We start from the raw sequence: 23,587 nt of genomic DNA, 5'->3' as shown, positions 1-23,587 counted from the left end.
CTTATGAGCTAGTCCTTGACTTGACTACAATTGGAACAGAATTTCCGTTGCTAAACAATGCAGCAGTTAAGTGAATCACACCTTTTTGCTAAGCTTGTTAAGTGAATCACTGTGGTCATTAAACAAAGTGCACTCTTAAGCTTTCTCATTGTCTTTGCTTATCAGAACACCCCCCCCAAAAGATCTCAAATAGTGATCACATAACCCTGAGACACTGAATGCTGATTGCCAGATGTCCAAGTTTTGATCATATGACCGGGAAATGCTACAAGGCTTGGAAGTGTGAAGACTGTTCATAAATCACTTTTTTTTCAGTGCCATCATGACTTCACACAGTCACTAAAGAAATCATCCCAAGTCAAAGATTACCTATACAATTTTATACTGAAACAAATGCTACTGAATTACATGAGAATTTCTTCTCTGTAAATCTCCTAAAATATCAAAATTCACATTATTCTAATTATGTACATGTTAAAGTAAGCTTCAACACCTGCTTATTAGAACTGAAGTAAAATGATGATGTGATTGCACTGATATATTGTATTTTATAAGAATTTGCCTACTTTGAAGGCACGGTAACACAGAAAATGTAATTAATTTTATATTGATTTGTTAAGTGATGTGTGTCAGTAAATATAGGTAAGATTTTTTTCCTCTTTAGAATGAATGAGCACTTCAAGAAGTACTTATGAATGACTTCTAGTCCCATAGGAATGAAGATACTGCACAATATATATGATTCTTCCAGAGACATTTCTAAGAGCCAATATATGTGTTTACTGCTTCAAGGGCATCTACACAATACAAATACTTCACTGTAGATCTTATTTTAAACTACATCATTATAATTCAAGTTGTTGATTCTGAAGAATAGAAAAGATTGATTTATATTTTGAAGTCCTATGGAAAAGATTTTATGGACAATATTTTCAGTTAGTTCCATGACTATTGTTTTGTTTGCTTTGTGACTGACAAAAAAGTTATGGTTTCAAAAATTTGAATAATAATTCAAGGTATTCTAACAGTTCTGTAGCTGAATATTTTAGGAAATGTTTGCATAATTGGAGTATTTTATATATTGGAGAAGGGGGCGTGCATAAGCGCACCAACGTGCCTACCGTCCCTGTCCTATTGTTTCTTTTATTTTTCTTATATGTACCCATTTCATGTATTCATAACTATGTATATACTTATACCTATTATCTTGTAAGTAATTGAGAAATCAAAATAAATTTTGCAGAGTTTCCACAGTGGGAGAGAAGCTGGCATAAACAATAGAATAAGTCACTTTAGTCCAATTTGATATATTTATGAGGGTTTTTTCCTTCATGTATTAAGCGGATGTTCTTGTTATCTTTCATTTCATACTTAACTTAATCATCTAATATCAGTCAGCTAAGCAGATCAATGGTACACTTAATTTCTTTATTAATCATAAAATTTTCTGATAATGTCCCAATATACTGTTTGATAAGAAACCCATGCTCAGCATTTCCAGGATCCAATTATTGAATAAGAACATTAAAGTAATTTATTTGAAAAGAAGACAGAAGGAAAATGAGATGGATGTAAACTATACATGATCTATATTTAATATTTTCAAAATAGAATTGGGATTAAGAACATATATGCCATGTAGTATAACATTTTCTTGTCTCTCTGTCTCCCTTTTTAATTAACTAAATACAAAAAGAAAAGAGAATAAAAAAAAGTGAAAAAGGAGGAAATTAAAAAACAAGAATATACAAAATGTGTATTTACAGACATTCATATATCACTACATTTATGCTATTGTTCATTATAGCCATCCCTGGTTAATATTAACCACTCTGTATTAATCTGCAAACCACTGAATAGTTGGAACCATGTCTGTGTTTCTAATGCTGAACAAGATTTTTTAAAAATTTAAATTCATTTTCTTTATCCAGAGGTCAACTCCCATGTGACTGAACATTAAATCTCAAGGTTGAATTAATACATATAATTGCTTCTTGCTAAAATGGAACAATATATTTGAATAAAGAGTTGTATTGCCAATAGCATAAATGCAATGAAGTTAATTGTAGAAATATTTTTGATTGATAAAAAACATATAATTTTTTTAAAAATTGAAATTTTTATTTGTTTTTTAACTTCTCATTTTATTATCTAAGTAAAAACAAAAAAAGCACACACATGATTTTAAAACAAAAATTAATAAGGAAAACAAACATTTTTAAAAAATCATCAAAAGGGCATTCTGGTAACCCTCTCTCATTCTCTTCCCTCTCTTTTCCCACCAGCCAATAATTGCTACTTGATGTTCATGTAATACAAATTTTTAGTTACTCCATTGTGTGAAGAAAGATAAATTATTGATTTTTATTTCTTATTTTCCATAACCCATTGTTTCCTATGTAAGAATAGTAGGAATTTTTTTGGGAGGTTGGGGACTAGCCTTCAGCATTTTGGGAAAGAGGGTCAAGGTAGATGAGAGGTTGGGAGAAAATACACAAGGAATTTATTTATAAAATGGGTGTTAGATCTATTCTAACATTTACATTATGGTCGTATGTATTTCCCACATTTAAAGAACAGGAAGTTTAAATCTGGCAGTACATGCAGAGGAATTGCACAAAAGAGACACAGTTGCTGTTCGCAGTTATGAGACAGAGGGTTGCCCATTCCTGAAATATAGAAGTACAATGTTCAAGTTTTGGACTAATCTCTGCCCTGAGTTGTTAGTATAATAGAGCTCAGGGGGAAAGATTTCAGGAGAATAAGAAATAAAAACAAAGAAACAAAACCCCAAAAAGGTGTTTTGCCTTTCCTGAAATCACCTTTCAGTATCTTAAGAAATTTAGATTAGATTGTCACAGATATTGTCTCCAACAGTTTTGCTATTTGTCATGCAGAAAGAGTCTGATTTTCAGCCAAGCTCAAGAGCTGCCAGAATAATTCGGGTCTCCTTGGAGATTATCACTAAGTTTCAATAAAACCGTTATTCCCAAGAAGACCAATTTGGCGTTCCCATATAATTTTCCATTCTGTTTTCTGCTTCTCGGTGGGATAACGACAAAAGTGAAGCTATCCTGATGAAAGTATATTTATACCTGTGTGCATGTGTGTAATATGTATAAAGGTAAAGGTTCCCTTGCACATGTGTGCTAGTTGTTTCTAATTCTAATTTCTGTTTCTAAGCCGAAGAGCCAGCGCTGCCCGAAGACATCTCTGTGGTCATGTGGCCAGCATGACTAAACACCGAAGGTACACGAAGTGCTGTTACCTTCCCACCAAAGTGGTCCCTGTTGAGGTAATTCCCCGTTAGGAGAATGAGCGCATACAGGGAGACGTGTTTGAGAGTAGTGTTGGAATAATACACACAGAGCACACAGATACACTGTACAGTAAATGTAGGTTTTTACTTTCAGAAAGTTTAAACAAAGTTCAAGATAAGCAGTCCAAAAATCATTCACAGGTAAATCAGTCAGTTTTTCAATCCAGGGATAATTCAATAACAAAGTCCAGTGTCAAAAACAGTTCAGTAACAAACTGACCTCAAATCCAGAAATATCAGTCAATTAGGAAAAATGGAAGAACGGCAATACTTTCCAACAGAAGGAAACAGAGATACACTCTCTTCTGAGATTAAGGCTAAACAACCCAGGTTTCTGGCTCCATCTTATGGCCGTTTGAGAAACCACGCCTAATTACAGTTTTGCATTTTCTTAAAGATACAGTTTTAAAATGTTTATTCTGGTTTATATATTTCTAACCCAAATACCTGTTAGGTGACTTATATTCCTAACAGTCCCTATTTTTCTACTTGCATTTTTTTACGTGCTTTCGAACTGCTATATTGGCAGAAGCTGGGACAAGAAATGGGAGCTCACTCCATTATGCAGCACTAGGGAATTAAACCGCTGAACTGCTGACCTTCTGATTGACAAACTCAGTGTCTTAGCCACTGAGCCACTGTGTCCCCCATAATACATATACATTTAGGTAAATACCCAAATGTCATGGATTGACAAATTGAAAGAAGCTGTGTCTTTAAACAGTTATAAATCATGATAGCCAAAGGGAATCTTCATATTTGGTGCTTATTTGTATGTCTCTTTCTGTTAAATTACATCCCATAAAAATACATAATTATGTAGGTTATCCTGTCTTTCTGCTTATAGACTATTTAAGATAACTAAGATAACTCCATAGGTATCTATTTTCAACATTTGCACTGCTTTGGGTTTAGGTTTATAGATAAGCCATTAAAAATATTTCTGATAGCAATGTTATGTCAATAGATAATATTTATCACCAATATTTGTCATTAAAATCTTCGGCTATTGATGCTATTCACAATTTACTGTTAAAAAAAGCAGTCTTGTTCACAAATTGCCTCATGTATTACAAATGTTTTAATTTTGTTACATACAGATAACTTTTATTCATTCATAGAATATACATACATATATAATGTATGATCAGAGTGGTTCATGGCGGTTATTCTTTATAACCCTTCATTATATTAGTAATACTCTTTTACATCTTAAATTTTTTTGCATAGGAAATTTAAAAAAACTATAATGCTTTTCTTTCACTTTATGCAACTATTTCATTACAATCTGTATTAATGAACTAAAACTATCTGTAAACAAGAACAATGTCCATTGTTATGTTTATATTACTAACATTATTTACAAAACCTCCGGGGAATTTTAAACAAGATAGTTGACTTGAACTTTTTTAAAAAAAAATGTAAGTGCTCCATGTATTTCATTTGTGCTAATTAATCAGAACATTGGTACTGTAGAAGAACAATGTGTATGATCAGTATTTATTAGATTTGATATAATTTGTGTATGCATAGATAATACAACTAGTCAGCTAAAGTTAATACACCTAACTAAATATTCCCAAGAATAAAAAAAAAATACCTTTGTGAATATATAATAGACTAATAAATGTACAGTACATGTTAAAGTTGCCAAAAGATATCAGCTCAGGAGTACATATTTGTATGGTAAATAAATCAGACAATTTATAAAATAATATATAATACGAATTATGTCAGTGTATTTAAGTACATGAAGTTAATACTAATTTTCTAATCTGATTTGATGAAATTGCCATACACTAAAGACAAGAATCTCAGATCAGAGTTAGTTCACTTCCGCAGGACAATCTATGATCCTTTTCTTTCTGCTCCTTGACATTTTATTTCATTAGACATTAATATAATTATCCACATCAGCATACTAATTCTTGAGCTACATCATCAATCAGTATTACATAATGTAGCTGAATCTCTGCCTGCAAACTATATAGTTAACTGGCAATATTGAAACAGCTACACAGGATAGTGGAAATAAATGCTATGTTTATAATGGTTATAAATATATACTGTACATTGACAAGTCCTCAGTCCCTGGATAGAATTTTTCAGAAATGTGATTATTTCCAAAAATGGATATTCAAACATACCCAATATTTTGCACTACCCTTTTGAGATTCACATAGAATGTTTGTCCATTGCAAAACAACAGCATGGTTTTCTTTTCTATAGCAATTGGTCATAATACATTTCAACAAATATTGAAAATAAATTTGTGCTTTTGACTTAGTTAAAGTTTGCTTGGTTAAAGTCCCGGTCCTCCCCCTGGAAATCTGGAGTGTCTAAAATTCAGGAGCTTGCTGTCAAGAGTTATCTGATTTGATCACCAATAGAAGTCAACTTTATTTTCAATATGTTTTTAAAGAGAGAAACGTCTCAAATCTACTGAACTCAGCAGGTGAAAGTTCTTTTTACAAAGTCAAAGTTTTGGTAGCAACATTTGCCAAGGTTTGAGTGATGCCTTTGGACTACAGTTTCCCCCTCCCCCCAAGCAGTTGCTTTGCATCGACATTTGAATGAATGAATGTCTCTTTTCATGCATCTGTCTGTAGATTTGTCTTCTGTTTTGAAATTGCTTCTCAGTAATTCTCTTAAGCATGCACCCTTCTAGTCATAGTTCAAAGCACTGTGATTATGGGCATGTAACACTCTCTTTCTAAAGATCAAATACTGTACCAATACCACTTGAAAGTTCAACTAGTAGGAATAGTAGCGAGAAAAACTGCTGTCACTTTGCCCTACAGCAAGCTTAGTCGGTATCAATCTATTGCATAAGGATATTGCTTCACTGGTTTTTTGTAGCTGATAGAATAATAGCAGAGCTTTAGTTCCAAAAGCAGAGTTATTTTGTGAGGAAGTTGAACAAAATATTTCTCTCTCTCATTGTCTAATTCACAGTGAGTGATAGATGTACAAGATAGGTAGATAGTTTAAGCTTTACAGAACCACTTGCAGATGAAACCTTGTTGTTCAATCATTCAGTTAAATTGACTTTTCATGACCATATCATTTTGTAGAATGTGCATACATTCAGTTTTGCAGCTACTAAGATTGTTGGCTGAGCAGGAATAAAAATAGCCAGAAAAATGATTAGAGCCTGGGAAATGGTCCTCTTGTCGGTCAATAGGTGTGCTGATTTATCACTGGCTTATAGGTCCTTTGTCAGCCATCAACATCTCTATTAAAAATTAAAAGACACACACAACCAGTCACTACAAAAATAGTATGCACAGAACAGCCCAGTGTATACATTCTGGAAAGAGAGAGGTTGAGCTGAGGATGAGCTTCAGCATGAGTCAAAAGCTTGGAAGAATAAACCTCTGGTCCCAGTGACCAACTCAGATTGGATCTTATCTTTGTATTTGTGTCCAAATTATTAAGCTTCATCTTCATTATTTGAATTTCCAGTGAGTTATCTGATTCTCCAGATGAGCTGTTCAGAGCATCCAGGCATGGGAGGTGCTTCTATCTCTCGTTTGATAGGCTGAGCTGATTTCTGAGGACACTCCTCCTTGAGGCTCCTCCTTAGTGTCGCCAGTTTTTGCTCAGCCTTCGTTTGAGAAAGGCAACCTTTCCTGGATACTCAGAGCAGAAATTCAACAGTAAAATCTTCAAAAATCCAGATCAGATCACAGCTTCCTGCTGTCCACCATCATAGCACTCAAAATTTATCAAGACAGGCTCCGACGCCATTTTTCAATCGGCTAGCAGTTAGAGATCTCAACCCTCAGCTGGGGCTGTAACAACGATCCAAGCGGAGGCTCGAGATCACATCGATTTTAAACCACACCAACGGCTTATTCCCTCACCTAATGCAGAAGAGGAAATCAGAGCTCTTCTCTTGTTTGGCCATTTGGTCAAAGAACTGGCTGCCAGTTTCTCTCCCTCAGCGAAGAGCCATTGCGAAGAACTGAGCACAGGCTCTCATTCGCAATAAGCAATTTAAAAGGAGGCTTATTTCCCCGCATAGAACATCTGACAAAGAGGGGAAGCATCAGTGCTTCAACCCCCTACCCGGCAGTTATTAGGAGCCCCTCCAAAAGTAGGGTAGCTCCAACCGGGGTATCGACTGCTGAATGTCCCAATCCCACACCAAAAATAATGGCCGGCACCATTTTGTTCACAGTTAAAGTCAATTACAGCAAACTAGAGTCAAATAAAGGATCAGAGTTTAACTTTTAAATTTCTGTTGTGAGGGGTGGTTTCCCAAAAGGCTGATCCACGACAGCCTAAAGGGGCCTTCAACAAGTTTTTAAGATAAGAACAGACTTGCTGAAGGAATTTAGTTGGCAAACCCCTCACAGTTGGATCCTGTCAGCAGGAAAATAGCTACCACCCAGGCCTGAGACCGCACTGTGCACTAAAGCTGTTTGAGGCCCAGTGTCAATTAGAGTTGGATACTACTTGGGCAAATTAGGGTGTATATTTAATTGGTATAAATTTGATTTTATTTGGCATTAATTAATTAATTAAAATAATTAAATTAATAATAATTTGAAAAGGGAGATTAAAGCAATTACATTAAGGGAATCCCTGCCCATTCCAGAGCAGGTTGCTTAGGCGTGCCAACGGCCTCTAATTTCAAGCCTCACCCTTTTACAGCTCCTGTATACAGGAGTTACAATGGCAAGTGGAAGCTCTATTGGCTCTGCTTCAGCATCTAGGGTGGCAGTCAGAACGGCAATGGCCAGAACCCAGAAGACAACGGGCTCAAGAAAGCTTCCCAAGGCTGCTGAGAAAGACGCCAAGAGGCACCAAAAGGCACTAGAAACACAACTGAAAAAGTGCCTTCACGAGGCAGAGAAGAATAAACAAACAATGTCTCATCCAAGAGCCTCTCCTGTTCAAAGCTCTATTCCAGCTCCTCCACTGGATCTGTCAGTGCAATCCAGGTACAGCATCAATTTGCCAGAACATGCAGGCACTTCAACTGCACTGCCTGCACTACGGAGGGTTCATGAGGCTACATTCACTCCCATGGCAGCAGGTCTTTGCAAAGAGGAAACTCTTCCTCAGGAAATTCCCCTGCAAATGACAGCTTGGATGGAACTTGCTATCAAGCAAGACATCACAGCAGGAGTGCAACAGACCCTCCTGGCAAGACAAAATCAAGCAGGTCCTGATTATGATCTTCAGTCGACATGGTCGCTAAGCGGGGCAGCATCCATTCAACTTCAGGTATCTCCCCAGGAAGCGAAACTTCCAATCACTCATGTGCCCGACCAGATCATGCAATACAGGGAAGACCAGTTAGGCAAACTGGAACAAATTGTGTCAGTGTTCTCCCAAGACAATGTTTCATCGTTGTCTGAGACAGAGAAGCTAGAGAAGGATATGTTGGAAGATGAGTGTTTGGCCCCAGATCAACCGACATTCACAGGGGTTTTCTGCCCTCACCTATTTAAATCTTTACTATTCAAGGTGAAAAACACCGTACACCTTGACAGTCCAACTTCTACCTCCCAACCACACTTCAGCGCAAGAGGAGTCGGATGACGTAACCTTTTTACAACCTGTCACCGAAGCAGTGGTCATACCAGTCCCACAAATGTTCACTGATTTAGTTCAAAAACAGTGGACTTCTACAGTTGCTTATCTCAATCCAATGGGATATGACCAAAAAATTTTACAATCTAGCACCAGAATTTTCTAACTCCCTACTAGCCCCCAATGTAGATGAACCTGTGGTAGCCTTAGCCTCTTCCTCCACTATACCAAGCGAAGCGGAGGAAGCTCTTAAACCAGAGGGCAAGAGAGCAGAATTAGCACTTTGCAGGTCTCACCAAGCAGATGCATGGGCTATCAGAGTGGCTACAGCCACTTCATTCTTTACCAGATCTTCCCTAAGGTGACTCCATCACCTGAGAGATTCCATTCCTTCATCAAATACCAGGGCGCATCAGGACATAGCCAAATTGATGGCAGCTGCAGAATTCTCTGCAGATGCAATGTTTAAATCTGTAAAATTCTTTTCAAGACCCATAGCATCCCAAGTCACAGCACGACGCTTACTCTGCTCAGACATTGGAAAGCGGATACCAAACATAAGTGGAAGCCAGCATCCACCCCCTGGCCCAGACCATACCAGGCTCAGATAACTGAGAGTGAGTGTGAATACACAGTACCGTATACAGACAGCTGTTTACTGTTTAATTGTGGGTTACTGTCCTGGTAAAGATGACACAAGACGCGTCAACAAGTCTATCACTGATAACCCGGTTGGATGGAACAAACTGTGTTTCCTGGTCTATGAAGTGCAGTCTACTTTTACGTAGAGAAGAGTTATGGGCTGCAGTTCAAGATCCACCGGATATAAATGCTTGGGATCCAGATAATGAAGACGATGCCCAGAAGCTTGCTGACTTTAAACGAAACAATGAACAAGCTCTTTGTATAATTGGACTAACACTGAGTGACCAGCAGCTAGTCCATATTCGTGGAGAAGAGTCTGCTTCTAGGTGTTGGGAGAATTTGAAGAGGACTTATGTTCGTGACAGTGTAGGTGCACACATACATCTTACACATAAACTGTTTAGAGCACGTCTTCTGAAAGGTGGAGATATGTTAGCTCATTTAAACTTCATGAAAAGAACATTTCAAGAGCTACATGAAAAGGAACTGATATTTTCAGAGCTGCATCAAGTTTACATCATTCTTTCCTCATTAGATGAAAGTTAGGATGATTATGTATCTTCACTAGAAGTCCTGCCCAGAGATAAACTGACATTGACTGACATAACTGGAAGGTTGTTAGAAGAGGCAAGAAGACGGCTGGATAGGGACCAACTGAGGAAGGAACAACCACAAGAAAAGGATTTGTCTTCAACTGCCTATACTGTTAGGAAATGTTTTTCTTGTGGGGCTAGGGGACATATAGCTAGATTCTGTAAGAAGGGCAAACAACAGAATACTGGTAATTACCAGAAGGCTAAGAAGAATGTTAGTTTAGCTATGTCTAGCAATTTAACTGTAAACCATGATTTGTGGATTGTTGATAGTGGAGCATCATAATGCATTACTAAAGATAGAAAGAAGTTTGTAAAGATGTCCACGAGTAAACAACATGTATCATTGGCAAATGGATGGAAGATTAACGCATCTGGTGAAGGTACTGCATATTGTTCTTGTATAAATGAACATTTAACTATGTTATATGTACCTAAACTGAAATTTAATTTGCTATCAGTAAGGGCTTTAGTTAATCTTGGTTATGTAGTAACCTTTAGGGGAGATAACTGTATAATAGAGAAAGAGGGTAAAAGTGTTACTGCTACTTTAGAGAACGATTTATATGTGATACATGGTGACCAGTTTCAGATGGCTAACTCGGTTTATAACAATGTTAAGCCACATGATGAATGTATACATTTACTGCATAGATGTCTGGGGCACATTAATTTCAAAATGCTCAAACAAACTGTTGAATTGTCAGAGGGAGTAAAATTGAAACCCTGTAACAAGTATTTAAACTGTAATGCTTATAGCCAAGAGAAAAGTAAGGTTACTCCAGCAAACAGACTTAATGGGTTTAAGACCAAAGAACCTTTAGAGGTTGTTTTTGCTGACCTAATTGGTCCTAAGAAACCTAGTTCGGGAGGTGCCTGCTGTGTTTTGAATATAATGGACCATTACTCATGATACGGTTTCTGCTATCTCATGAAAAACAAAAGAGAAATATTCCAACATTTCTTTAACTGGCTAAGATTTGCTGAGATAAAAATGAAAAGTAAAGTAATTACTTTAGTTACTGATAACGGGACTGAGTTAACAATAGATTCCAAACTATGCTAAAATTGGCTGGTGTTGAGTATAAATGTTCTGCACCTTACAGACCACAATATTACTCGTTTGTAGAATGAAGAGGGCAAACATTACAAGCCATGGCTTGCACTATGTTATCTGATTCAGGTTTGCCTGAAACACTGTGGAGTGAAGCCATAATGTGTAGTAATCATGTTTTAAACAATGTAGTTAACACAACAATTGGTGAATTGCCATTCACTTGTTGGCATGGAAGAAAGCCAAATTTAAGTTACCTACACACATTTGGAGCTCCAGCATGGGTGCATATTCCCTCACAAGTAAGACTGAAAGGGCAACATAGAACTACGAAATTATTTTTCGTAGGTTATGAGGCCAACCATAGATCGTTTAGATTCTGGGATCCAGGCACAGCTCATGTTTACTGTAGTGCTAGTGCTAAATTTCTTGAACACGTTGGGTGGGATAAACTGGAACAGGAATCCAGCAATGATGTTATTATTGACACCCAAATAGTCCCTAAAGATAAAATAAGTAAACCACGAATAGCCATTAAAGAGGAAGAACAGGAGGAAGTAGGAGAACAGGCACAGGAGGAGGTAGGAGAACAGGAGCAGGTGGCACAGGAAAGTCCACCAGTAAGTCCTGTATTACCAAGACGTTCAACCCGAGTAACACGACCACCTGATAGATATCAGGCTAGTGTTGTATGCCAAGTGAATATAGTTCCAAATAACTATAATGAACTAAAACTGTATCCTGCTAAGGATCAGGCTGCTTGGCAGGAAGCAATGGATAAGGAACTGAAATCCTTTAAAAAGTTGGAGGTATACGAAAATGTTAAGTTACCACCAGGTGAACCTGCCATAGGGTGTAAATGGATTTATAAACTATCAACTAGTGTGGATGGGACTGTTACCCATAAAGCCAGGTTAGTAGCACAAGGGTTCAATCAGACAGCAAATGACTATGATGAGGTGTTTGCACCTAGTCTGAAGGCTACCACATTACGAGCAGCATTAGTGTGGGCAGCTAAGGAGAAATGCATTATAAATCATTCGGATGTAGAGACGGCATATCTGCATGCACCGTTGCAACACACTATATATTTAAAGAAACCTTTAGGCATCAAAAATAATAATACAACTGATTGCTGGAGATTGAAAAAGAGTCTTTATGGCTTGAAGCAATCAGGATATGAGTGGAACCAGTGTATAGTTAAGGAATTAACTAAGATAGGTTTTGCAGCTGGCATGGCTGATCCATGTTTGTTTAAAAGAGAAAGTAATGGTATAATTTCATTGTTGCTATTGTTTACTGATGACATAGCATTAATCACCAAAACTGAACAAGAAGCTACTAAAATAATTTCACTGTTAGAACAGAAATTTAAGATAAAACAGGAGAAATCAAAGAATATCTTGTCTTAAAGATAAATAGAACTAGGCGAGGATGCAAAATCTCACAGGCAGATAAAATTAACCAATTACTAAAGAATTTTAAAATAGAACTTTGTAAGCCGGCTAAAACACCGATGAGCCAGTAGTTTAGCCACAGTGATGTTCAAAATCCTGTTTTTGATAAGAACATTTTTCAGTCCTTGATTGGTAGCTTATCTTATCTCAGTAATTGATCAAGGCCAGATATAATATACAGTGTTAATCAATTAGCGAGATTTAATGCTGAGCCAACTGAAAGTCACTGGCAAGCTGCTAAACGTGTGTTAAGATATCTGAAACAAACAATGCATTATGCATTGTATTTGGAGCCTAAAGATGAACTAAGTCCAACTGCATATGCCGATGCAAGTTTTGCTACAGACGTAAATACACGTAAATCTATGTCAGGTACTGTAGTATTATTAGGAAAGGTGTTGATTGGATGGAGGTCTATTCGACAGAAACATTTAAGTTTAACAACAATGGAGGCTGAATTTTCATGTTTGTCTTTATTATGTACAGATTTAGTTTTTTATAAGCAACTATTAATTGATATGGGAATTGATGTAACAGATTCTATTGTTGTTTATGAACCAATTAGCAATACAGATGGCTTCAAATCTTGCTGTTAAGACAAGATCAAAACACACAGATTTAAGATATTTAAATGTGAGACAATGTGTGCAAAGTAAGATGATTAAGCTGGAATAGTGTATGTCAGAAAATAACATTGCAGATCATTTTACAAAAGCCCAAAGCTCTGTAAAGCATAAGGATTGCTGTGAGGATTATGGACTTAGAATGTAAGGTTGTATATATTGTCCTACCCAAAGGGGAGAATGTTAGGAATGTAAGTCACCTAACAGTTGGGTTGGAAAATATATAAACCAGGATAGACATTTTAATACTGTCTCTTTAAGGGAATGCTAAAAGTGTAATTGGGTGTGGTTCCTCAAACGGCCATAAGATGGAGCTAGAAACCTGGGTTGTTCTGTCCTGTTCTGGAGAGTGTGTTTCTGCATTGACTGTTGATAACCATTATTAGTCTTGGATTGATGTGAGTCTATTACTGAACTGTTTTTGATACTGGACTTTGTTATTGGATTATCTCTGGACTGAAAACTGATTGCTTTAACCGTGGATGACTTGGACTGTTTGTTGAACTTGGATTAACCATTTACTGGAAATAAAAACCTACATTTTATTATACAGTGTATCTGTGTGCTGGTTGTGTATTATTCTTCACCACTCTCACTACGTCTCCCTGTGTGCGCTCATTCTCCTAATGGGGAATTACCTCAACAGAGACCTCCAGTGGTCCACAGATACCCCACCTGGGATCTAAACAAGGTTCTCATAGCACTCACAAAACAACCTTTTGAGCCTCTAAGAACCATGAGTGTCCACCTACTCACATACAAGGTGGTGTTCTTAGTAGTGATATCACCTGCAAGATGAATTTCTGAGCTAGCCACCCTGTCAGTGAGACAAGATCTCTGTGTTTTCCACTCTGACAGAGTTGTCTTTTGCTTAGATCCAATCTTCATTCCCAAATTTAATTTGGCCTTCCACGGAGCACAGAAGTTGATACTGCCCAACTTCGGTCCTAGACCATCTCACAGTCTAGAACGACAATGGCATCTATTAGATGTACAATGTGCCCTCCAAATCTACATAGACAGGACTGCCTCTTTTAGGAAGATGGAGGTGCTCTTCGTCTATCTTCAACCTGCTACTCAAGGAAGAAAAGTCACTTCATTGACAGTTGACAGGTGGCTATGAGCCATGATTGCTAAAACTTACGAGACACAGTCATTGCCTGTACCTACAGGGATTACGGCACACTCAACTAGGAGTGCTGCAACATTGGTTGCTTGGGCTACTCAAGTGTCGATCGAGGAGATCTGTAGGGTGGCAAAGTGGGCTTCACCGTCGCCTTTCATTAGGCACTATAAACTGGATGTTTTTGGTTCCCCTGAAGCAGCCTTCAGCAGATGGGTATTACAACGGGTCCACACATAAAAAGGGGGACTCCAACCAGATGAAGACCCTCCCATAGGACACGCCAGCTTTGGTATGTCCCATGCCTGGATGCTCTTCACAGCTCATCTGGAGGAGTGTTGGTGCTTACCTGATATGCCCATTCTCTGTGAGCTGTGAAGAGCATCCAGCCCCACCCAGAATTGTCTAGTGTGGGTCCAATCCTGGCCAAGTCTACTGAGCAAAGGGGAAGCAAAAAACGATGATGAACTTATCACTTCGACTTCGCCAAAACTGGGGACACTAAGGAGGAGCCTCAAGGAGGAGTGTCCTCAGAAATCAGCTCAGCCTATCGAATGAGAGACAGAAGCACCTCCCATGCCAGGATGCTCTTCACAGCTCACAGAAAATGGGCATATCAGGTAAGCACCAATGCCCCTTTTATTTCATCAGCAATTGAATCATTTACCCTTTGTATGATCCAATTTCCTCTGTATTACAATTCAAAGATGTCAGGACCAGCTCACACTCAGAAGATGATGAAGATCATCAGCCTGAGGGGACTCAGCTGGAAGATTGCCTGGCAACCAGATAAGATAGTTATCACTGGCCTCAGAAAACAAAGGCGGAGTTAACACCTCCCCACAATGCAAGGGCCTGCCATGAGTAGAGGAGGGCCGAACAAAGGCATTCAACAAGACTATTGGCCGGAAAGAACCCTGCCCCATCAAAGAAGCAAATCCGAATTATGCCCCATATATAATTGTTAGCTCCTACGGGAGGTCATTGAAACTGGTTAAATAAAACACTTCACTCACAGTCTTGATGTAGCAATGTGTGTTTATTTTGGCCTCCTCCAACAGCCACAACAAACGGAAAGTCCGAGTAAAGCCAGCTCTGAGAGCGTCTGCCTCTCAGTGCTGTTTATATTTCCCGTTCACCCCCCCCCCCATTAATTAGCTAACATCCGCCCTTAGCAAAACACCCAACATTCATCTACAGCAATCTTGCGCGCTACCACCCAACCCCCCAAATAACACCTTCCCCCTCCCCGAGTGTCAACCTTCCACCCCGATCCATTCGATATCCCCTATGTGGAATGCTGACCAGCCGAAATGACATCCCGAGGTATTTCCCGGCTGGTAAGAGTGGGAGGCGTTTTGCTTAAAGCTTTGCAAAACACCGAGCAACTGATAAGGCAGTTTCCCAGCCGGTCACACCAAAGCGGGGAGGGACGGTTACGCCTGGCTTTGTCCGCTGTCATCGACATCGATTCGGGACTTTCCAGGTAGATAGCTCTCCCCCAATCACAGCGACATGTCGGGCTTCATTTTGTCAGCAGCGTTATTGAAGCCCGACAATAATGGGAGTCTCATGCCTCACAGATCTGTTGGCGACAACTCTCTATTTATCTTATCATTATATTCCTCAACTCTTTGGGCTTCTTCTTGTATATTCATGCCTGTTGCCATTGCATTTCTGTTTAAAAACTTTTTTTTAGTAAAGATAGAAAACTTACCTGTGTGTCTGTGATTTCTGTAGACCAGGAAAGGACAAAAGATATCACGTTTTCTTCAGCTATTCTGATGTCCCAGCTTTGCTAATCATATGCTACAACTGGGAAGCCCATGGCCTCAACAAAATCTGTTCGCTATCAATGTGATGTATATGTATATATGTGATGTGTATCAGTGTGCCTTTTAATATTTTGTCTGTTATAGACCCTCTTTATTTCATGTGTACACTGACCCCGCAATGAACTTCAAATAGCAAAAAGTCTTTGCTGCCTCAACTTCTCCACTGTTTCTATTGGGTTAGTATTGCCTATTGACATTCCTTTCTTCTTTTTTCTAACACTGAGCAACAAACAAGCTTTTTCATTCTCTTCTTTCACTTTCAACAAGTTTCCTGAAATCTTTTTTTTTTCTGATGATCAAAGTGGTATCATCTGAGGTTGTTTTTTTAAAATTGCTTCTAGTTTAGCATTTATCATTAAATTTTCTTTCTGTACATTAAATAAACAAGATGACAATATAAATCCTTGGAAGACTTATTTCCCTAATCTGAAACAATTAGTTATTCCACATTATTGCCAATCATCTTATAAATTATAAAAATTATATACATTTTAAAAATTTATATAAATAAAGCCATCCTGGAAGTGGCTGCTGGATGGATGGCAGGCTCCAGTTCCCCACTTGCTTTCTGCCCTGTACCTATCCCTTTTTTGTTATCATATTGATGTATTCTCACTGGGTTTTTTTTCATTGTTTATTTTATTCTATTATTTTACTTCTGGTTTCTTTATACTCTTTCCATTTCTATGTTTTTTCTTGTTGTAAGCTGCTTAGAGTATCCCTACAACAAGATAGGTGGCAAATAAATTAAACAAATAAAATAATTCTCAGCCAGTCCTTGAGTATTCAAGATTTGTCCTGAAATGAATACAAACTCCAGCTCCTTTGTAGTGCAATGGTGGTTTATTCATTAGCTCAGCAAACAACAAATAAAATTCTTCAATAAGCATGTAAGAAGTGTCATTATTGTATAAAATCTGTTGGAGTTTACACCATGAAAAGCCTAGGAGTTCTGACTTATGCTCTTATAATGACAATTCTCACAAGGTTCACTTTCTTTTCTCAGGGAGAAAAAAAATCAAGAATTTTGCAAACTATTTGACAGCTTTTGCACAGTAGTAGGACATTTATTGGTTCTGATCATTGATTCATTGAAATAATCCTTGAGTTCATTATCTGATTTTTAGAAAATAGTATTACAATTTTCTTTCTTGGCATAATTTTCCAGGAAAACAGCATTTGTAACATTTGTTGACTCTTGTGGCAAAACTCTTATTCTGTACAGGAGCAATGCTTCAAAAACTTTGTTCAGTGGATGGGAGGGAAAGTATGAACAGATCATGAGATATCTGGAGAAGTAAGGAGCTTGTTGTGGTTTTTTAAATAATTTATTAGTGGGAAATAATTAAAAACAACTAATAATTCCTGGAGTATTAATTTTACTGTAGGTATTTGCCAATGGCAAAACTGGGGCATTAAGACAATGAAGAAATTGCTGTAATGACTTTTAAACAAATGAATTATTCTCCCTTGTAAGGTTGTGATAGGTCAGACAATGGGTTGCTCTTGTCCTAGCTGATTGGACTGAGTCTGTCAAAAGGCTGATTAGCCTAGCTCCGCCCATTGTGGGTGGCTCCTCCCAGCTTTCAACTCAGTCCTCAGCCAGGACGGACGCAATCGACTGCCCCTCCTTTGGTTTTTTCAAAGGCAGCTTTTACTTTGTCGAGCTCAAGAACGAAAATATTTCAAAAAACTTGGCTCTGACTCTCAGCTGTTTCTTGGAGCCGCGAAGCAGCTGAGGGCTGTTCCAGCAGTCAGGAGCAGTCGGCAAAGGCCACAGGGCCGCTTTTTGGACCTTCGTGGTGAAGAGGAGGCTGCACAAATCGAGTGGCCATTTTGGAGTGTGGGAGGCATTGGCCCCACATTTCCCGTAGCTGCAGGGCCATTTGTGAGCCTCAGTGGCAAAGAAGGAGGCTGCTGTTTGAACAGCCATCCAAGGAGCTGCCCCTGCCCATCAGGGAGCAGCAAAAGGCTGAGGAGCCTGCCTTTGGGTTCCTCAGTGAACCAGGAAGCCTCGAGGCCGATGGTGGTCATTTTGGAGGGCCTCATGGCCTGCAGCAGCCATTTTGATTGGCAGGAGGTTTGGCCTGCTTCTCCAGCTCCAGGACCAGCACTAGGCCATCGGCCTCTGGAAGCTGCTGGTCCAGAAGACTACGAAGGATAGGTGCTAAAATATTGTTTAATTCTGGTGGGGGACCTTGTCCCTATCTTTGAGGTAGACCAGGGCCTTCGGCTTCAGGCTGGGCCTTGTCTATAATTAGAAGCCCCATTAGGCCCCAATGGGGTGTTAGTCCCAGTAGCTAGGGGATAAGCAGTGAAGATATCCCCTGTGTTTTAAAAATTCCCTTTGTGTGCTTCTCCTCCTTGTACAGGGCTGCAATTCCCCAAGGCCTTCTTCTTTCAAGATGGTGGATGCCCCTAGAGGCAGCAGGGCCTCCAGAGCAGGAAAATCCCACAGTGCAGTTCATCTGCTCTGACTTCATGGAACAAGTAAGAGAAGAAGGCCTTGTCAGCGAAGAAGGCCTCTAGGCCGGAGGAGAAGGGTGTTTCCAGGTGGCAGAAGGCCCTAGAGAAGCAAATTGCCAAGGTACAAAAAGCCTCAAGGATCACATCTCCAGTCAGAGAGACATCTTCTGCTTCTCATCACAGTGCAGTTGATCTACAAGATCAGGAACCTGGATCTTCCTTCAGGGTTATGGTCCAGACTTGGTCCCCTGATGCAGTTGAAGGTGATTCCACACAACATCCTACTGCTGATGGAGGCCTTATGGAGATCCTCAGGGAGGTTTCAGGACAGTACCTTGGCAGGAGCAAGAATGCAGTAGGCCTGGAGTGGAGGCCACTTTTATACCTATTGCTGCTGGCCTCAGACCTGCTGAGCCTTCTGAGTTGAAGATCCCAGTTAGTATGCAGCTGTTGATAGACAGAGCTATCAGAAAGGGAATCTCTGAAGGCATTCAACGGTTTGTCCGTAACTCTTCAGAGGTATCTGAGGTGTCTGTGACACACCCCCCCCCCCCCCACAAAGTTAAAATGACATGAAAAAAGTAAACCCAAACACCCCCCCAACAAAAGAAAATGAAAAAATGAAAAAAAAAAAAAACACCCCACCCCCCCCCCAAACCAACAAACCCCCAACCCCCCCCCCCCCCCCCCCCCCCCCACCCCCCCACCCCCCCCCCCCCCCCCCCCCCCCCCAACCAACCCCAAACCCCCCCCCAAAAAAAAAAAAAAAAAAACAACAACCCCCCACCCCCCAAAAAACAAAAAAAAAAAACACCCAACCCCCACCCCCCCCCCACAAAAACCCAAAAAAACCAAAAAAAAAACCAAACCAAACCCACAAACCCAAAACAAAAACAAACACCAAACCACAAAACCCCCCCCCCCCCACACCACCCAAAACACAACCAAAAACACCCCCAAACCCAACCCCACCCCAAAAAACAAAAAAACAAAAAAAAACAACCCCAAAAAACAACACCCCCCCCCCACAAACACACCCCCCCACCCAACCACCCCCCCCCCCAACCCCCCCCCCCCCCCCCCCCCCCCAACACCCCCCCCCCCCCCCCCCCCACCACCCCCCCCCCCAACAACCAAAAAACCCAAAAAAACCCCCCCCCCCCCCCCCCCCCCCCCCCCCACCCCCCCCCCCCAAAAACCCCCCCCCCCCCCCCCCCCCCCCACACACACCACCAAAAAAAACACAAAAAAAAAAAAAAAAAAAAAAAAAAAAAAAAAAAAAAAAAAAAAAATTCCATCCCATGAACAGGTGGCTCTACTATCAGAAAGGGGTTCCTTGATTCAGGAACGTGTTTCTCCAGCTGCTTCTGCTTTTGTTCCATCTGTTTCTACTGCTCCCTCTTTGGCAAGGGAAACAGAAAGAAGGGAATCTGACATGTCTGTGGATGAAGGCCTAACCCCTCAGATTCCAGTGTTTGCAGGCCTGTTCAACCTACGTTATTCACTCTTTTACTCTCAAGCCTAGAAATACAGCCAACTTGAAAGATGCTGATGATGAAGATTCTGCTGTTCAGCCTCCCACGCTTTTTGATGAACCTACCATGAGGAAGGAGGTGATACCATCCCCAAGGCTTTTTCTGAAAGTGGTACAGAAGCAACTGGAATCGCTGGTTTTGGGACCCAATCCCTTGTCTTCTGACAGCAGATTCTTCAATATGGGTCCAGAGCTAACCAAGAGTCTCCAAGTGCCCATGGTGGATGCACCTGAAGCAGCTTTGGCTTCTACCTCTATGGCCCCTTCGGAAGACATCCTCAGAGCCGAGGAAGAAAGGATCGAGCAGTCTTTGCAAAGATCTCACCAGGCTGTTGCCTGGGCTGTGAAGGCATCCACAGCAGCATCGTTCTTCACCAGAACATCCCTCAAATGGCTGAAGCAGCTTCAGGACAGGATCCCAGATGCAGACATCCATACTCATCAAGATCTTAGTAAGATAGTTGCAGCAGAGTTCACAGCAGATGCCACTCTACACGGGGCCAGGTTTGCCACCAAGGCCATTGCTTCTTCTGTGGCACCAGGCGCATGTGTTGGCTGCATAATTGGCAGGCTGTTGGCAATACAAAATGGAAGCTAGCATCGATTCCTGTATGAGGTGACAAGCTATTTGAGGAAGCATTAGACCCATTCCTGGTTGAGTCCAAGGATAAGAGGAAAGTGCTTCCATCGCTTTACAAGAGGGCAGAGCCTGCCCCAAACTTCAGACAACCATCCTTCCAGGTGGAATCTGCATCCAGCTTCCATCGGTCTGCCAAGTCCACTTATCAACATCTTGAGCCACCATCAGATTGATCAGACAAGGGCAGACACTCAGGCAAGCGGCCCTTTCAAGAAGGAGGCAGTCACCCGTACCGTCACCAACGCTAACAAATTTCTATCTTTCCCCATTGGTGGACATTTAGCTATGTTTGCTGACATATGGGGGGCAATTACATCAGATGCCTGGGTTTTAAATACTGTAAGATTGGGCCTTTCATTAGAGATCTACTCCACTCCTCCGAGTTTCTTTTATCTTCTGTCCTATTTCAAGGGACAAGGTGAGAAGGGGGCTCATGGAATCAGCTATTCAGTATTTGCTGCAGCTCAGAGCCATCTAAAAGGCCCCCACAGACCAACGGTAAAAATTTTTATTCCAGACTCTTTGTCATCCCCAAAGCCTCGGGGATGGGTGGGTGGGGGGTAGAAGGCAATTCTTGATTTGAAAGGGCTCAACAAATTCATAGTTTACAGGCGTTTTAAAATGCATTCCCCCCCCCCCAGACTATCCTGGAGAGCAGGGGGACTTCCTCACTTCTATTGATTTGATGGAAGCTTATTTACATATTCCCATTTGTCATTCCTATAGGAATTACTTACATTTTTGTTATGAGGGAAACCATTTCCAATATGGGGCTCTTCTGTTTGGGTTATTGTCTGCCCCTAGAGTTTTTACTAAGGTTTTGGCTACCTGACTGCTATTTCGGAGTTGCAGGATTTCAGTTTCTCAATAAATGTTAAAAAGAGCCAGTTTACGCCCTCCACTCATCTGTTTCATTTGGGAGGTACTATTGACACTCTGGTTTGTCAAGTTTTCCTTTCCCAGGAAAGGCAGGACAGCCTGCAGTTGTTAGCAAAATGTATGTGGAGAGAGGGTTCCACTCCATTGGCTCATCTCTCCCAACTTTTAGGTAAGATGGTGTCATGCATTGGCATTGTTCCCTGGGCCAGGCTTTATTCCAGGGCCCTCCAGTGGTTTCTCTTGCCTCATCAAAAATTAGGTAAGAGTCACTCCTTGATGAAGGTTAGGGTACCCAAGAAGGTGTTGCAATCCTTTCAGTGATGGCTCTCTAGAGCCATTTCCAGTGGTCTGTCCTTCAAAGTGGAGGACAGACTCATCCTCATGACCGATGCCAGCTTATCAGGCTGGGGAGCTCATCTGGCTTCTCATATGGCTCAGGGCACTTGATCAACTGAGGAGCAAATGCACAATATAAACTGGCTGGAACTCAGGGCTGTCCATTTAGTTCTCAGAAAGTTTAGTCAACAGGTCTGTGGCACACATGTCCTAGTCATGACAGAGAGTTTAGCCACCAAAGCCCATATTAATAGGTAGGGAGGCACCATGTCCCAATCCCTTATGACAGAAACTGAGGTTTTGGGTAGATGGGCAGAACATCATCTGTCCATCTGGGCTGAGCATAGACTGGCTCAGCAGAGCTACTATTGACCACATGGAATGGAGGCTGCACACTTCCCTCTTTCTACAGATAACTCAGAGATTTGGAGTTCCTGTGGTGGATTTGTTTGCTATGCCGTTTAATGCTCAGTTACCTAGATTTTTCACTAGTTACCTAGGTTTGTTACTCCGGGGGCTGGAGGGACCAGTGCTCTTCATAGCAGGTGGCCCCAGGGACTGTTATATGGTTTTCCTCCCTTGCCTCTGCTGTCAGCCATAATACGTAAGATTTTGGCAGAAAGAGCAGAGATTATTGGCCTTGGCGCCCTTGGTTTGCAGACTTGATGGGTCTCTCCGTAGCTCATCCTTGGCAGATTCCTAAGGAAGATATCTCTCTCCTCCAGGGGTCCCTGATTCATCTAGAGCCTCAGTGGCTACAGCTGACAGTTTGGCAATTGAATGGAGCATGTTAAAATGTACCCATCTCTCCAACAAAGTAATCAGAACCATTCAAGCCTCCAAGAGATCTTCTTCCATCTGCATCTATGACATTACCTGGCAAGCTTTTTCTCTTTGGTGTTCTAACTCAAACATCCAGCCTTTAGAGGCTTCCGTATCACACATTTTGGACTTTTTCCAGGCGGATTTGGATAGAGGCCTTTCTCCCAATACCCTTTGTTGCCAGGTGGCGGCTATATCATCAGTACTGACTTGTGGCAAGTTGGAGTCTTTAGCACACCATCCTACAGTCCATAGGTTCCTCAGAGGGGCAGCTAATCTTCGCCCTCCAGTGGTCCACAGGTATCCTACATAGGACTTGTCAAAGGTGTTGCAGTCCCTGATTAAGGCTCCATTTGAAACTCTCAAATTGGCTAGTCGGCATCTCCTTACGCTTAAGGTAGCCTTCTTGGTGGCTATCACTTCAGCCAGGAGAGTTTCTGTGTTGGTCGCTCTCTCAGTTCGCCCAGACCTGTGTATATTCCACCCTCAACAGGTGGTTTTGAGGTTGGATCCAACATTTATTCCCAAAGTCAACACCTTGTTCCACAGATTACATGAATTGGTTCTTCCAGATTTTTGTCCCAGACTGGTCTATGACTTGGAAAAATCTTGGTTCACCCTAGATGTGCATAGGGCCTTAAAGATTTATATCAAAAAGACTTCCGAATTTCACAGGAATGGAATCTCTTTTTTGTTCCTTCCAACTGGCCTCATTGG

General features: G+C 40.6%; 2 protein-coding genes across 2 annotated transcripts in view; one reads left to right on the top strand and one right to left on the bottom strand.

Moving 5' to 3' along the window:
- CAMKMT (calmodulin-lysine N-methyltransferase) overlaps positions 1-18,705 on the top strand; it is an 81,942-nt gene extending 63,237 nt beyond the window's left edge. Inside the window, exon 4 of the mRNA XM_087962865.1 lies at positions 18,566-18,705. Within this exon, the coding sequence (XP_087818991.1) occupies positions 18,566-18,615 (50 nt within the window). The 3' untranslated portion in view covers positions 18,616-18,705. The remainder of the gene's footprint in view (positions 1-18,565) is intronic.
- Positions 18,706-23,484: 4,779 nt separating this feature from the next.
- The window catches only part of SRBD1 (S1 RNA binding domain 1), a 146,701-nt gene continuing 146,598 nt past the window's right edge, over positions 23,485-23,587 (bottom strand). Inside the window, exon 21 of the mRNA XM_087953112.1 lies at positions 23,485-23,489. Coding sequence (XP_087809238.1) covers positions 23,485-23,489 — 5 coding nt within the window. The remainder of the gene's footprint in view (positions 23,490-23,587) is intronic.

The sequence above is a fragment of the Notechis scutatus genome, chromosome 1, assembly GCF_049901735.1.
Source record: "Notechis scutatus isolate UNSWTSFEM ecotype Mainland chromosome 1, rNotScu1.2, whole genome shotgun sequence".
Classification (NCBI taxonomy): Eukaryota; Metazoa; Chordata; class Lepidosauria; order Squamata; family Elapidae; genus Notechis; species Notechis scutatus.
Note: the sequence above shows the minus strand (reverse complement) of the source record. Positions and strands in the feature narration are given on the sequence as shown.